The following is a 13790-nucleotide window of genomic DNA, read 5'->3' as shown; positions in this document are numbered from 1 at the left end:
CTGGTTTAGTTTAATCTCAAAGCATGTTGCGGTTTATTGTGCTGAGCGTCGCCTCTTGTCTGAGGCATCAGAATTTGGTTTTACTTGTCACACCCTTGCTGTTTCGTCCTGCTGTCTCTTCCCGCCGTGTTTGTCTGTCAGCGCTGGCACTGATGGATGTCTCTGTTGTAGAATTACGGCACATTCTGCAGTTGCGAATGTCGCCCGGCGATGATCTGCATCTCATTAGAGCGTCGAGATGAGAGCATGAGACTTGTTGAGAGATGTGAAGGGATTTTTTTCATCATGCTAATCATCTGTGATTCTGTGTTTCTCTAAGCTTGACAACTGATCCACTACACAAACATGACCAAACACGCTCTAATCTGACGAATAAACAAAAAGATGAGTCTTTGCAACATTTATTTTGCCACTGAAATGTTATGATTTACATTTTTTTTTAAATCTTAAAAGTTAGTTATTTCATCCAATTTTCCCCCTGTCCTTCCTCCTCATGATTTTCTCTGAACAACATAAAACGGTATGAAAGTGACAGCTCCACCTCATATTCTCTCTTTTACTGTCTTAACATGTGTCATGAACCGTCTGTTTCCTGCTATTTCATTTTTAATAGATTCTAATGGACCTTTAATTTATATTTACTGTTAATCATATAAGCATCACAGTGTAAATGTGATTCTGCACTTCTCTGTTCACATTGCAGTATGAAAGTACATAGCGCTGGGGAGCTGTTCCGAGCTCTGCTTTATTATAAAATAATAAAAACCATACATCTAAAAGTATGGCAAGCCACTGAAGTAAACATGAACATCTGAAGAGTTGCAGGAGACAATGGAGGGAAATGAGAGCATAGCAAAAAGAAAAGGTGGCAAGGAGAAACCAGGGATTTCAGTAACCCATCCCTCTGTTAAATATTATATTAACGGCATGGGGAGACTTGTGCCGAAGCCGGAGTGATAGGCGCACAGCAGTTCTGCCTCTGTGATGAGCACAAAAAAAAAAAAAATCCTGCGGGACGACAAATGCTTTTAGGTGTTATTATTCATCTGACACTCAAAACGCACACAGACACACAAATGGAGATGTATGTACGCACACATGCGCAGCTGTAGCTACAAGTGCAGACACACACACACATACACCTTTTAAGGAAGCTGCCATTTCTTTGTCCCGAAGCCTTTTCCCCGTTAGCTACGCTCAGGGTCATATACGGATGTTTTTGTAGACATCAGTGAAAAACCTCAAGGTTATTAAGTGTATCACAAGAACTTCAAAGGAGGGAGGAATCTCTGCCCTACATGTCAGTTTCTTATAGTGTCATGTACGAGGTTGCTTGAGGTGTTTCTGCACCGCAGCCATGCCTGATGGCTATTGAACGTAGGAAGGAAACAATGCATTATCCTGGCGCATGCAACTTTTATATCTTTAGGGCAGGTTGTGTGGTGGTGGGGTTGGGGGTGCGGGGGCGGTGGTTAATTGTATGTACACTTCACTTCCTTTGTTGCCAACAGGCACACACACACACACGCATACAAATGCATATATATAGTCTCCCTGATATCCATGCATTTTGGATTTGGTTGTGAAGTTGTGTGAAGTGATTGATCAAACGCACTGACGAGTGGAAATAATTACCTGCGCTCGTGTTAAAGTGTCAGTGGAGACAGTCAAAATGTATTTGATCCTGGTGAATTAACCACAAAGAAACCTCATGCACATTAATGTCAATTTGCCCTCGAGTTGAGCAGCATTTTAAATAAACGTACTTTCCCTGGTCAGCCTACTGATGTCTAAGACACCTCAGGAGGTATTCACTCTCATGCTGCTCGCCTTGGGCAGTAAACGGCTAAAGGGCTGTAAAATGACCAGCTTTCAGTCCGATATATCTGTGAGCACAACACATACACACACCTTGTAGTCTAAAGAAACAGCTGAGTGCAGGACCCTTCACAGTCTTTACCGTACTCTTTGCCAAATGCCATGCCCACCAGTGTGACGACCGCAAATCTGTCAGGATAAACTAAAAGGTACTGAAACATCCTGAGGGGGAGTGAGATGTTTGTATTTTGTCAGCCATCAAAATTTATTCAGAGTGCCACTCCTGTCAGCTGGGTGGTGCGTGGGCTCCTATTACTACTGAAATATTACTGCTAGTCTATTTTAGCAGAGGGAGAGTGTCAAAGTGCTTCACGTACCTCGTGAAAAGGAACATGTTGTCAACTGAATGAATAGATAGCAGATTTAGCGATTACGTCCCGGTCCAATGCTTCTCAAAGGTTTTCCAAAGCTGAGAGAAAAGATCTTTGGGTTTGTTGGTTGCATATAGCTGTTTGGTTGCCAATTGCACTGGGAGTTCTGGAATCGTATACAAAGGAGCTCTCAAGGTAGATGGAGACGTAACAGCGAGGGAAGGGCCACACTGCCAGCAGCAGATGTACTGAACAGCAGAGCGCATCGTCTTGCTGTGAAAAAATTTCCTTTGATTTTGAGGGTGAAATCTCAGACATGTATACACACACACACACACACACACACACACACACACACACACACACACACACACACATAAACACACAGCTGAAACTCAGGATGAGACAGCCCTGATTTTTTTTTTTAAAGCATGAAGCTAAAAGCCTAATTTTAAACTTTGAATTATAAAAATCTATGTCAATCTAAGTGCCATTTTTTAAAAGTCCCATATTTTTCACAGTATTTTATTTGAAGTGTTGATCCATAAGAAGATATATTTTTAAAAACCAAAAACCATCTCCATGTGGTTTTACTTCCTCCTCTCTCAGGAGGAGGAAGTAAAACAGGGTTGAACAGGGTAAACACTAAAAGAAACCAAACCCTGCAAGTTTGGATGATGGGTCCAGATGGGCGGGGCTTGGGGCACGGCTCAGGGTGATGACTGCTTTGTTGTGACATCACAAAGTTACAGAAGTCCTGACGCCTTGTTTTAAGACACAGTTTCTGAATACAGGCTGTGTGCATTTCTCTGTGGACTGAGCGTTTTGATACTTTCACAGTATTAATATGGAACTTAGACCTGCTTTATAATGAAAAAAAAAGACATGGAAATCGCACTTCATACAATATGGGACCTTTAACGTGAAAAGAGTTTGGAAAAGCACTTTCAGAGATTTGATCTGAAGATTTAATGTGACAGCTTTGTGCAGACTGTTTTTATGTATTTATTGTGTCATGATTTCAGTCTGATTTGTCTATTGTCGCGAGAAGGAAGTTAATTATATGGCTCAGTGACATGTAACATACAGCATACAGCATAAAATAGGTTATACCATATTGTGTAAAGCATTGAGTGGACACTCTTAGTGACATAGACTACAATCAGCAGAACTGAAGAAAGGAAGTTAAGTGGTTGTAATGTTGGTTTGGTTGGTTGGTGTAATCACAGCGGTTCAGGCTTTGTTGTGAGAAATAGCCTGAGTTGGTTCTTGCTTGGCTGTTACACAGTATGAGAATCATTATATATAGGAAAAATGCTGCTGATGTTAAGATATTTGTTTTGCTGTTTTATCCTTTTTCAAAATTTCTTTTTCACTAAACTCTGACTTTCCATTTGCTCTTAAGCTGACTCAGACAGAACATGCGTGACAGCTCTGTGCACTCAAATCACAAGACTTTCGACTCAAGTCAGAATCAGATCAAGAATTTCGATAACAGATTCTGCTTTAATAAACTCAAAAAAATTACTTTCAACTCCACTTTGACTTTAACACTAAGATCTCTTGACTTTACATAGCCTCAAGTTTTATGACTTGAAAGACTCGATCCTCTCCCTAAGCCCAAAGTGTGAGAATCTAGGCTGAAGCTTAGCAGCATGTTCAGAAGCACCGCAGATACCCAGGCCTAGCTGAGGGTCAGTAACACTTGTTTTGATGTGCTTTTGAGTGGTTGTACTTTCATGATGGGTTTGTTTTAGGGGTTGAGGGTCTCCAAGAAAAGAGAGGTGTGGGTTAGTGTGCGATGAAAGCTCGACTGATCATCTTTGTATGAAAAAGCCATTTTATTTAAAATAGGAGTGACACTTCCCATGACCAAACAAGCTGAAGGACAGCAGAGTAAACAGACGTCTATCTACACCCAGCAGTCAAGCAGCAGCATTAGCATTCGATCAGAGTTGCGTCTCTGCCCTGCTTAAAAAGTAGTTTAAAAATCACTGTAGCTCTGGTTAGGTCTCACTAACTTCGGATATTTGGATTTTTAGCGTTTCCATGCACTGTTTAGTGTTGGGCAGGTAGAATACAGTGGGTTAATCTGCAAAAGACAGCATTAAGGCTGAGCCATACTGTAATATGTGGGCCGTAAAACCAAAACAGTGAGATGAAAGAAACCATAAAGCTCTACTGAGGCAGTGTTGGTTAATATAATTCTCACTGCTTCATCACTGCAAGCAAGGCTTTCAGACAACACCATTTGCTTCAGTAATATTACACAAAAACATGTTGGTGGCGCTTAAACAATGGAATGTTCATTTGGAGTGTGATGTAAAATGGGGCGAAGAGAGTTAAATCCCAAAGTTTTGTGAGCCACAAGAAAATATAATGATAAAGATACCTGTTTCGCCAAAGCCCATCTTCCTTAGCGAATTTTAACATTTGACCAGACCGACATTATCTGAGTCAGGAGCTGAGTCTACACTGTCTCACAGCGTGTCAAACAAGATATGGTGGTTTTCATGATGACGTGCAGCAAAGCGTTCACATATCTTGAACTTCAGGAGAGAATGATGAAAAACCAGCAGCTGTAACAAACTTAATATGAGCATCATGTAAACATTCTTAGTGTGCATTAAAGTAAGATGCTTTTGTGATTAAAAAGTAGTTTCATCTGACTGGACAGCTGTCCTGTGATTTTTCCATAAAGAAGAACAAAACCGTAGTATCAGAGTTTTTCTCTGTAGATTTCTCAGTGCCCAGATCCTCGAAATTTGTTGTACAGAAACTGTGATCCCTAATTGGTAAAAAAAAAAAAAAAAAACCCTTGTGGTGAGTTGTTGTTAGAAAAGCCTTTGAAAGAAGGTGTAAAGTGAATTTAGCTCTATTGAGGATGATTTCAAAGCAGTTTTTTTTTTTTGAATGGTCAGCACACGAGAAGTCTTTTATCCTTCGAAAGGCTGGAGGAATGAGGCAGTCTGAAGCCCACCGATTCAGATCCCTATTGTCTGTGTGCAGTTCCTCACCTCCAGTGGGAGGTCACACAGTAGGACTGGTACACACTCACAAACATGCACACAAACACAGACACACGCACACTGTAAGACTTCAGGCAGCTTATGCTGCATTTACTTTCAGGGAGCTGGGCTGAAAGTCAAGGTTGCAGCGAAGTTGAAAAGGAAGAACTGGGTTTGTGTGTGTGTGTGTGTGTGTGTGTGTGTGTGTGTGTGTGTTTGCGTGGGTGTAAGTGTGCATTTTTATATTTGCAACTCCGAAGTGAAGGCTGAACTTGGCCTAAAGACTTTTTGGAGGATACTTGGGCTCTGATTGTATTAGCTGTCTCCTCACCTCGGCGTTTTTGTTGCTATGTGTGATAAGCCGGAAAGTGCTGAACTTTTCACCCCTGCTGTGTTTTAGCACCACGTCTGTAGACCATGTTTAGAGCTTCTTTCTAACAGAGCTGGACCTGTATCTGCACTTTGATGTGGAGTTGGAGGGTGTCATTTCCACTCTTTATGATACTATTTATTATTTATTTATTAATCAGGATATATATGAGGGAAATATTCTTATTTTTACCTGTTATCAGAGTGTGAGAATGCAGGAGTAGTCACACCGTAGCACCCACTTTTTTTGCACAAGGAGGTTTGAAATACAAAACTGTCCTGCTGCCATTTGTGATCTCCATGAGATCATTTGACGGGGGTGAAGTGCCATGCTGTTGGTGCTTTTAACTGCCGTACTGCTTCAGCCTTTAAGAGGCATAAATGACTTGAAAGAACAAACATCTTTGAAATCATCTTGAATAGGATTCTATGAGATTTCCTTCTTGACAGCCAACACATAACGCTTGCACAAACAGTCCTTCGCCCCTGCGTTTCCCTCTGCAAGTAAAACACACACTCTCAGACGTCTAGTTCAGCACTCACCGGAATGCCATGCACAGCAAAGCATTGTTCATCACAACACAAAAGCAGAAAAAAAAAACCCTCCTCCACTTCTTTTATTCCAGTTTTACAATGTTTTCTCACTATTTCTATTCATTATTGCAGAACTCTCTCCTGTACCCCGGCAGTAGGTGGGTAAATTAGACACACAAAGCATCCTTACAAATAGCATCCTTTCTGTCCGCTTGTTGAAGTGGCAGCTATTGAGTACTATTAGCCTAGCGCTAACACAACCATTTACTCTGCAAACCCCTTCCTTTATAGCACTGATTGGCTGGCATACTCAGATCCTCAAGATGATGTGCTATTTTTGCAGAAGCGAGAAGAAAAAAAAAATGCAGTAGGAGAATGTGAATTTCATTATAGACCTCAGAAAAAGATCGTCTATTACATATAGGACGGTTCAAGATTGTGTGGTGTCTTTTTTTTAATGAATCTGTAAATATTCTGCAGCAGATGTGTTGTGAACATTTGGACTGCACATTGGAAATAATTAAAACACTTTTTCTTCATTACAGTTTTACAGTAATTGCTCCCTTGGGTCACAGAAATCCCCCTCATAGTTTCCTTTCCAGTTTTTTTTGCTGAAAACCTAACGCAGTATTTGCTGGTTAAATCAGGAAAAGAAATGGGCACAGACCCTCCACGGCAGTTTTTCCATAGAGATCTAATAGAGATGTTTACACTTTTAAACTTGAGTTATTTAAGAAGCAGATAGTTCAGATAGATAAAGAATAAACCATTAACAGAATGCTTTTATGTGCTTATATATTTTGTCCAGGTGGTAACAAGCTGAAGGGACAGCAGTTCCGGCTGGACTGGGCCTGGATCTCTCTGGAGAAAGAGTACTATGTGGTGGACGAGGAGGACAAGTTTCTGGAGGTGGTGCTTAAGCGGAGAGGCTACCTCGGAGAGACGTCTTTCATTGGTGAGTGGTTTGTCTTTCTGTCTCACTTCCCTTTCTGATGCAAGAGGACATGCGTTGTGTTTTTAGCCATGCTAGCTGGGTGGTTCTGGGGATGGTTTTGTGGGGCCATCACTTCGGTCCAGATTAAAATATCACAGGCTTTCATGGTCCCCAGATAATGAATCTTCAATACACTGGTGAGCCCCTGACTTTTCCTCTAGTGTGACTGATTTTGAGTAACAAGTACTAGGTCTATTGGATGGATTAGCATATTAGCATATTTTGTTTTGGACCAGATACTTGCAAAGCTAACAACATTCATCATCAGCCTCAGCTTTAAACAAAAGTGGTGAACATGGTAAACATTCTACCTGCTAAACGTCATATTAGCAAAAGCATATTAGCATGAGTAGGCTATGTTAGCGTACTGACATTATCCCACTCTTGAATGTAACAGTTTTTAATGTGTTCTGCTGTTGTGTGTTTTTGTGTATTTATTCTGTTGTGTGTACTCTTGACATCATTGAAAATGAGGGCATGCCCCCAGTGATTTTTACACATTTAAATAAAAAAGAGGAGCAAAAATAGCATTTAGCTCCAAGCGACCGCTGTGCCTGAGTACAGCCTCACAAACATAGCGTGGCTGCAGCCTCACAGTAGCATTCATTTAAACTTTCATTACTTTACGCTACTGTTAATATTAGGTTTTTCATAGCTCTTTTTCTGTGTTGAACTAGCATTAATGGAAAAAGTGCAGAGACATTACTTTCAAAATGCAATGGAATTCAGGACATAACACAAAACCCCAACCTTATTTTTCACAGTTTTTGCTTGCATGATGGTTGATAGTGTACCCAGTATTGTCATTTTCTTCACTGCAGAGTCTTATGTATACATCACAATCGCCTGGTCTGCTGCTCCCCAATACATATACACACCACAGCTGAAAACAAAAAGCAATTGCAACATTTCCTGCACTCGGTATAACCAGATTTATCCTCAAAGTCAAAGTAATTTTGTTTGGCCTCAAGTCATTTTGGAGTTTACAAAATGAATTTTTGTTATGAATTTGAGAAGACTATATGAGATGGCTGTGAGGGCAGTTGCAGAGATGTAAGTCTTTATTTACCACCACATACAGGAAAACAATGTCAAGAAAAGAATTTCTTTTTTTCTTTTTTTTCTGCTGCAAGATTGCCTGTGAAGCAACATGCTATTTTCCTTGATTCCCACATGGGCAAGTGATTTCTCAGCATGTCACCGAGAGGACATGAAATAGGAATCAAAACAAGTGCATGTCAAAAGGCAATAAAAATACATTGCATTGAACCGCGGATACCACAAAATCCACAAAGAGAGAAGAGCATAAATAATAGTGACGTAACTGAGGTTAGATCAAATCATTGCTAAAACAACGTCACTATCATTAGCTTGAAAATGATCCCATTGACTCTTTGTCTCTAAATGAAAAAAAGCTGAATGAATGTTGGTCTGTTTATATCTGTTCGACTTGTTATCTAGGGCTCTAATACACCCAAGCTGACAGTAAACCATTCAGTGGTGTATGGCCAACAAGCCTGTAGTTTTCACAGTGTGTCCAGCACTGTTGGCGCTTTTAAGTGCACATTTGACCAACTGAGCACATTGAACTGGCTTCAAAGTCTGACTGGCTGCTCTTCTGGGGGAATTGATCCTTTTAGTGCAGTTTTTTTTTTCACCTCCTTTTACTTTCTATGCACAAGCTGACAACTTAAGTACAAAGGAAAACTTCTTGGTGGAAAGTGTAACTTTTATACCATATATATTCTCATTTCGTATTTGTTACGTTTCACAGGACTATTTAATCAGAATCACAATGGCTTTGAAAAAGGTTGGCTAGCTGCTTAGAGTATGGTCCTTGCAGTGTATAATGTAACTTTAGACAGTAGGCGGGAGGCAAAGTGAGCCAATATGTCAGTCTCTCTTTGTCAAGTTGCTTTATGTAGGTGGGTTTGATGCGTCAGCGCCCTAAACTGCAGAATAAAAGGCAAGAGACTGAGATGACATTAAGATCAGAAAAAATACAAAGCTGCACTCTCACAATTTCACATTAAGTGACATAGTGTACTCTTGGCTTTGTGAAATACGAGTGAGAAGAAAAAAAGCGGCTGTTACATTTCATTCCAAATTAGACCTGTTTGGCTCTTAAAATTAAGTTTATCACAATCTAAGGTAGATGTCCACCTTCCTTAGAGGTAAAGTTTTAGCCATATTAGGCTGTAAAAAGTCTTGTCACAGCAGTTAACAGTAACACCAGAGTCTGACAGTAAGTGAATCTTCAGCAGACTTAAAGAAATAAAATGATCATAATGCTGGTTGCAACACTCGTGAGTGTACAAAACGCAGAGAACACACTGCTGGTTCTGTGTTCATCACATCTCAAATCCAGCCTGTAACATCAATGCTGCAGTTTTTAATGAGCTTTTTGACCAGCAGATATAGGTGATTTGGTGTTGAAACACTGGAGCATGTTTTTGTACTTACGCCTGATGCTGTGTGTTAGTTTGCTTCATTAGTGCAGTGGTTCTCAAAGTTTTTTCACATCAAGGAAGGTGTTTGAAACCCGTGACCAAAATAGTCATAGCTAGATTCTGTTATTGTGTTACTTATGGATGAAATTATAGTGAAAATAAATCACCCCCCCACCCCCCACCCCCCCAAAAGACCCCTGGGAACCACTGCATTAGTGCACTCACAGAATTTCTGCCAGCTTCTTTGCACACGTAGCTTAAAAATACTGTTTGCTTTTCCGTGTGTGACCTATATTACATGCGAAATGCACCAACGACTTCTTCTTCCACTGCACAGCCAAGATGGCGACTGTTAAGGGCAAGAAGTGTCCAGCAGTTTACACTCAACTTGTTGGCCATTTTGAGTTCACCATCCGCGTACTTATAGTGCACTGCATGTTGCTGTAGCGTGTGAACACATTTATGGACTCAAACCGGCAGGTGTAAGTGTGGAAATAGGCTACGCAAATCGAGACACAGCATGAGTGTTTGTGCAGGATGAAAGGATGACGATGCTGCTGATTTCCCTGTCCCTGAACGCCCCTCTTAGCTCTGACTTTATCATGCTTCAGCTCGTACGCTCTGCGAGAAGCAGCAGCTGTAAGCAGCTTTTACTCTCTCCCACCTCTCAACGTCCTTCTGATCCCTGTTAATCGCTTGGTCAGGTGTTAGCATCGCAGTGCAGCAGTTTATGTGAGCTTTAAGACTTGTCTAAATGTATGTGTCTGTGTGTGTGTGTGTGTGTGTGTGTGTGTGCGTGCGTGTGTGTGTGCACGTGTGTTTGTGTGTGTGATTCCTCTCAGGAAGGTTTTGGAGTGTATCTCTTGGGCACACATGAAAGCCTGCGTTCTGACTCTCATCTCTTTGCACAGTCAGTGCGTGTGCACCTGGTTATCTCTGACGGCACACACACATACACACACACATTCACAATCAAGCCTGCTTTTTGAATGAACATCTAACATGGTATGTCAACATGGTGCTAGAAAGCATCGATGTGAAAGTTGTCTAGGCCGACGTCACTCCAACGTGTTGAGTTGAGAGTTGAGAGAAAAGAGATTAAGTGGTTATGGATAAGAAATATTTATTTGTAACCTTAACCTTACTCCGTATCAACAAATCTAAGTCACTCGGACGACACTATTTTCTCTCATTGCTCAAATAGATTGTGTGCGTATGCTTTTGCATGTACGCATTTCTATGCATTTCTGTGTCTTTAGGCCCAGTGTGGATCCCTTCAGGAACAGATGATGAAATATGGTCCAGTTTAGGGCAACTCAGAATGAAAAACAGAAACTGATCAAAGTCTAATAACGTTCATAGATTTCAATTTGCTGGGCTGGTGAACAGAGGAATGGAGCCAATGAACCAATAATAGAGTGGCAACACACTCGAAATGGACAAAATAGCGGGAACACCATACAATGTAATTCAATTCAATCCAATACTCCCTTCAGTACTGGTGCCTTTGATTGATTTTTGCTGTCACTTGAGTTTGAAAAGCTGTAGTTTGTGTTGTTGTCAAGCAAATATCTCATTAAGAGTCAATGTTGCTGAGGCTTCACTTAAGTTCCTCTTTGCTAATTCAGCTTTCATGTGTTCGGCTTAAGCCTTAATGATTTTTCAGAGATCTCTCCTTTCCACAGTGGACAGTTCTGTAGTGTGTTTGATGGGTGTCCTCGACTGGCCTCTACATGAGTCGCCTCATTTAAGCCTTGATATCAGTGATTGTCATTTAGCTATTAAAGCGGACACGTACTGCAGATAGTACTTAAATTGTAATATGACTCGCTTGATGTCATTGCCTTTGTGATTGTGACTTACAAGCCAAGGACACACCCATTGAAACACACATCGAGATAGGATGTTTTATGTTTATTAGTTGTTTTTTGTTGTTGTTTTTTTTTACGGAATCAAAGCCCCAAAGTCTAAAAAGTCTCAAAAATCACCTCACAATTTTTCGAAAAAATGTTTACTTTTATCACTTCTGTAAAAAGCTGAAAACACTGATGAGGTTGACAATACAGGGCAGTCGGAGAGTATGAAAGCAAAGACACATTTTTCCATCACATTGGGTTTTGAAATGAAACAGCAAGTGTGAGGTAAAAATGTCAACTTTCAGCTTTCAGCTTACATTCAACTCTTTTATACGCACAAATGAACAGTGTGGAAAACCGCGACCCCCCTGTTTACAAACGCTATCACCAATTTTCCTACATGCAGAAAATAGTGGAACAATCACAAACATCGGTCAGTTAACTCATATGGACAGCTAAAAACTTACCGCTATTGTTATCTTTCCGCTGCATTGTTCAAAAAATTGTCTGAGAGTGAAAAAATGCCATCACAATTTCCCAGAGCCCAAGGTGACATAATTCAGTTGACAGCAGTTTAAAATCCAAACATGTTGAAAATACGGTGACATAAGGAACAGAGAGGAAGTAAGTCCTCACATTTGCACAAAGCAGGAACCAGCAACATAAATTAATAGATTATGAAAATTGTTGCCAATCAATTTTCAGTTGATTGACTAAGTAATTAAGCTCTACAAAGTTGAACCAGTGAGAATATGAACTCTCTCAAACACCCTTAAAGCTCAAACTCAATGTTTCATTTCAAAGCTAATATGGTGAAGTTGAGCCTTTACGATTAGAAACACCTGTGTGTTTGTGTGTGTGTGTGTGTGTGTGTGTGTGTGTGTGTGTGTGTGTGAGTGTGTTTGCTAATAGGAGAATGGGAGAAAAATGACAAAGATTAAAGATCACAGCAAAACCAGACCTGTAAATGAAAAGAAAATTGATTACTTAAAAGAAAAAATCTAAAAATATATAAAATGTAATGAAAGGTAAAAAAAAGAAAAAATTCCCGGTAAAAGTAGAGAGTGTACGTGCAAATAGATTAAATACAGAAATGTGTCAGGGGTGGAGAAGCGGAGAGAAACACACCCTGCAATGTTGTCAGAAGCTTTACTGATGAAAGCTGGTGTGGTGCCAGGCAACGGCGGAGGGGAGCTGTTACACATGCTCCATCACAACAGGACATATAGGTAGAGAGGATCACTGAAGGAGGAACACAGAGATAAGATCAAGGTTCAAAGATGCCCCCGCAAAGCAGAGCTAAGGCAGAACGGGGCCGGACAGGAGCGTGGGGATCAGATTGGATTCTTCTACCACTGTTTCCAAGCTTATACCTTGCTTTCTCGCTTCTTACGAAAAAAAAAATAATAAAAAAATAATCCAAACATGACTAAGATATCAACCTTCAGCTGTAATTCTGCTTCTTCATGGGTGTGTGCTCTCCGTCTCACCTGCTGTGCTCCTTTTAATTGAGTTCTGTCACTTTCTCCTCTCTCCTGTGACACTCGTCCCGCTGACTTGTCAACCCGCTTAATCCGTCTCACATTTCTTTTCTTTTCATCCATAATCTCTCTCCTCACCCCATCTCACTGTGGAGAGCGTTTGGTCCTTTTGCACCTAACCAGCTTTTTCTGTTCATCAAAGACGACACCTCTCCTCTTCCTACTGCCTTACAGCCGTATAGCCCTGGGTCTGTGCCATAAGCGGTGTCTTATAATTCTTCCTCCACCTACTGCACCATTTGCCATTCATCTTGTTTCTACCTTCTCCTTCTCTCCTCCTCCTTCTAACTCCAGCGCAGCGCTCATTCGCAGTTTGTTCTTGCTCTGTCTGTAGATTCTCACTTCATTGTTTGCTTCCTGTATTTGGTTGATAACCACTGTGCTGTTCCTCTGCTCATTCCTCTCCATCTTTGTCTTTGTTTTGTAACATCTTTTTGATCCTTCCCTCGTCCTTTCCTTTCCTTTCCTTTCCTTTCCTTTCCTTCTTCCTGACTCCTTGCATAAGTTAAAGCTCATTCCATGACAACTTTTTTTTTTCTTTTCTTTCTGCACTGTCCTTTTCTGCCCTGTCCTTGCTCTGAGAGATAAATGGAGGATTGTTAACAACGTGTACTTTTGCCAGGTTAAGATATATCATCTCCTGTGGGATGTATTCCAGCCTCATTATTGTTGCCAAGCAGGGCGGATGGAGAGATAATTTTATTTCACCAGCAGAGAATAGAAACTGTTGCCCCCATGAACTTCGCTTCTACAGATCTCCACCTCAGCTGCCTCGATGTGAAATGACCTTTATGGTATAATGAGCATGAAGGTACCTGCTATCATAAATTTTATGATGAATTGTATATT

At 40.7% G+C, this 13790-nt stretch overlaps 1 protein-coding gene across 1 annotated transcript in view; it reads left to right on the top strand.

The window, feature by feature from the left end:
• Window positions 1–13790, top strand: part of LOC130182781 (FRAS1-related extracellular matrix protein 2-like) — a 60545-nt gene that overhangs the window by 14770 nt on the left and 31985 nt on the right. The window contains exon 3 of the mRNA XM_056397924.1: window positions 6909–7055. Within this exon, the coding sequence (XP_056253899.1) occupies window positions 6909–7055 (147 nt within the window). The remainder of the gene's footprint in view (window positions 1–6908; window positions 7056–13790) is intronic.

Source organism: Seriola aureovittata, chromosome 15 (genome assembly GCF_021018895.1).
Source record: "Seriola aureovittata isolate HTS-2021-v1 ecotype China chromosome 15, ASM2101889v1, whole genome shotgun sequence".
In the NCBI taxonomy this organism is placed as follows: Eukaryota; Metazoa; Chordata; class Actinopteri; order Carangiformes; family Carangidae; genus Seriola; species Seriola aureovittata.
The sequence above is the reverse complement of the archived record's forward strand: the minus strand, read 5'-3'. Positions and strand labels throughout refer to the sequence as shown.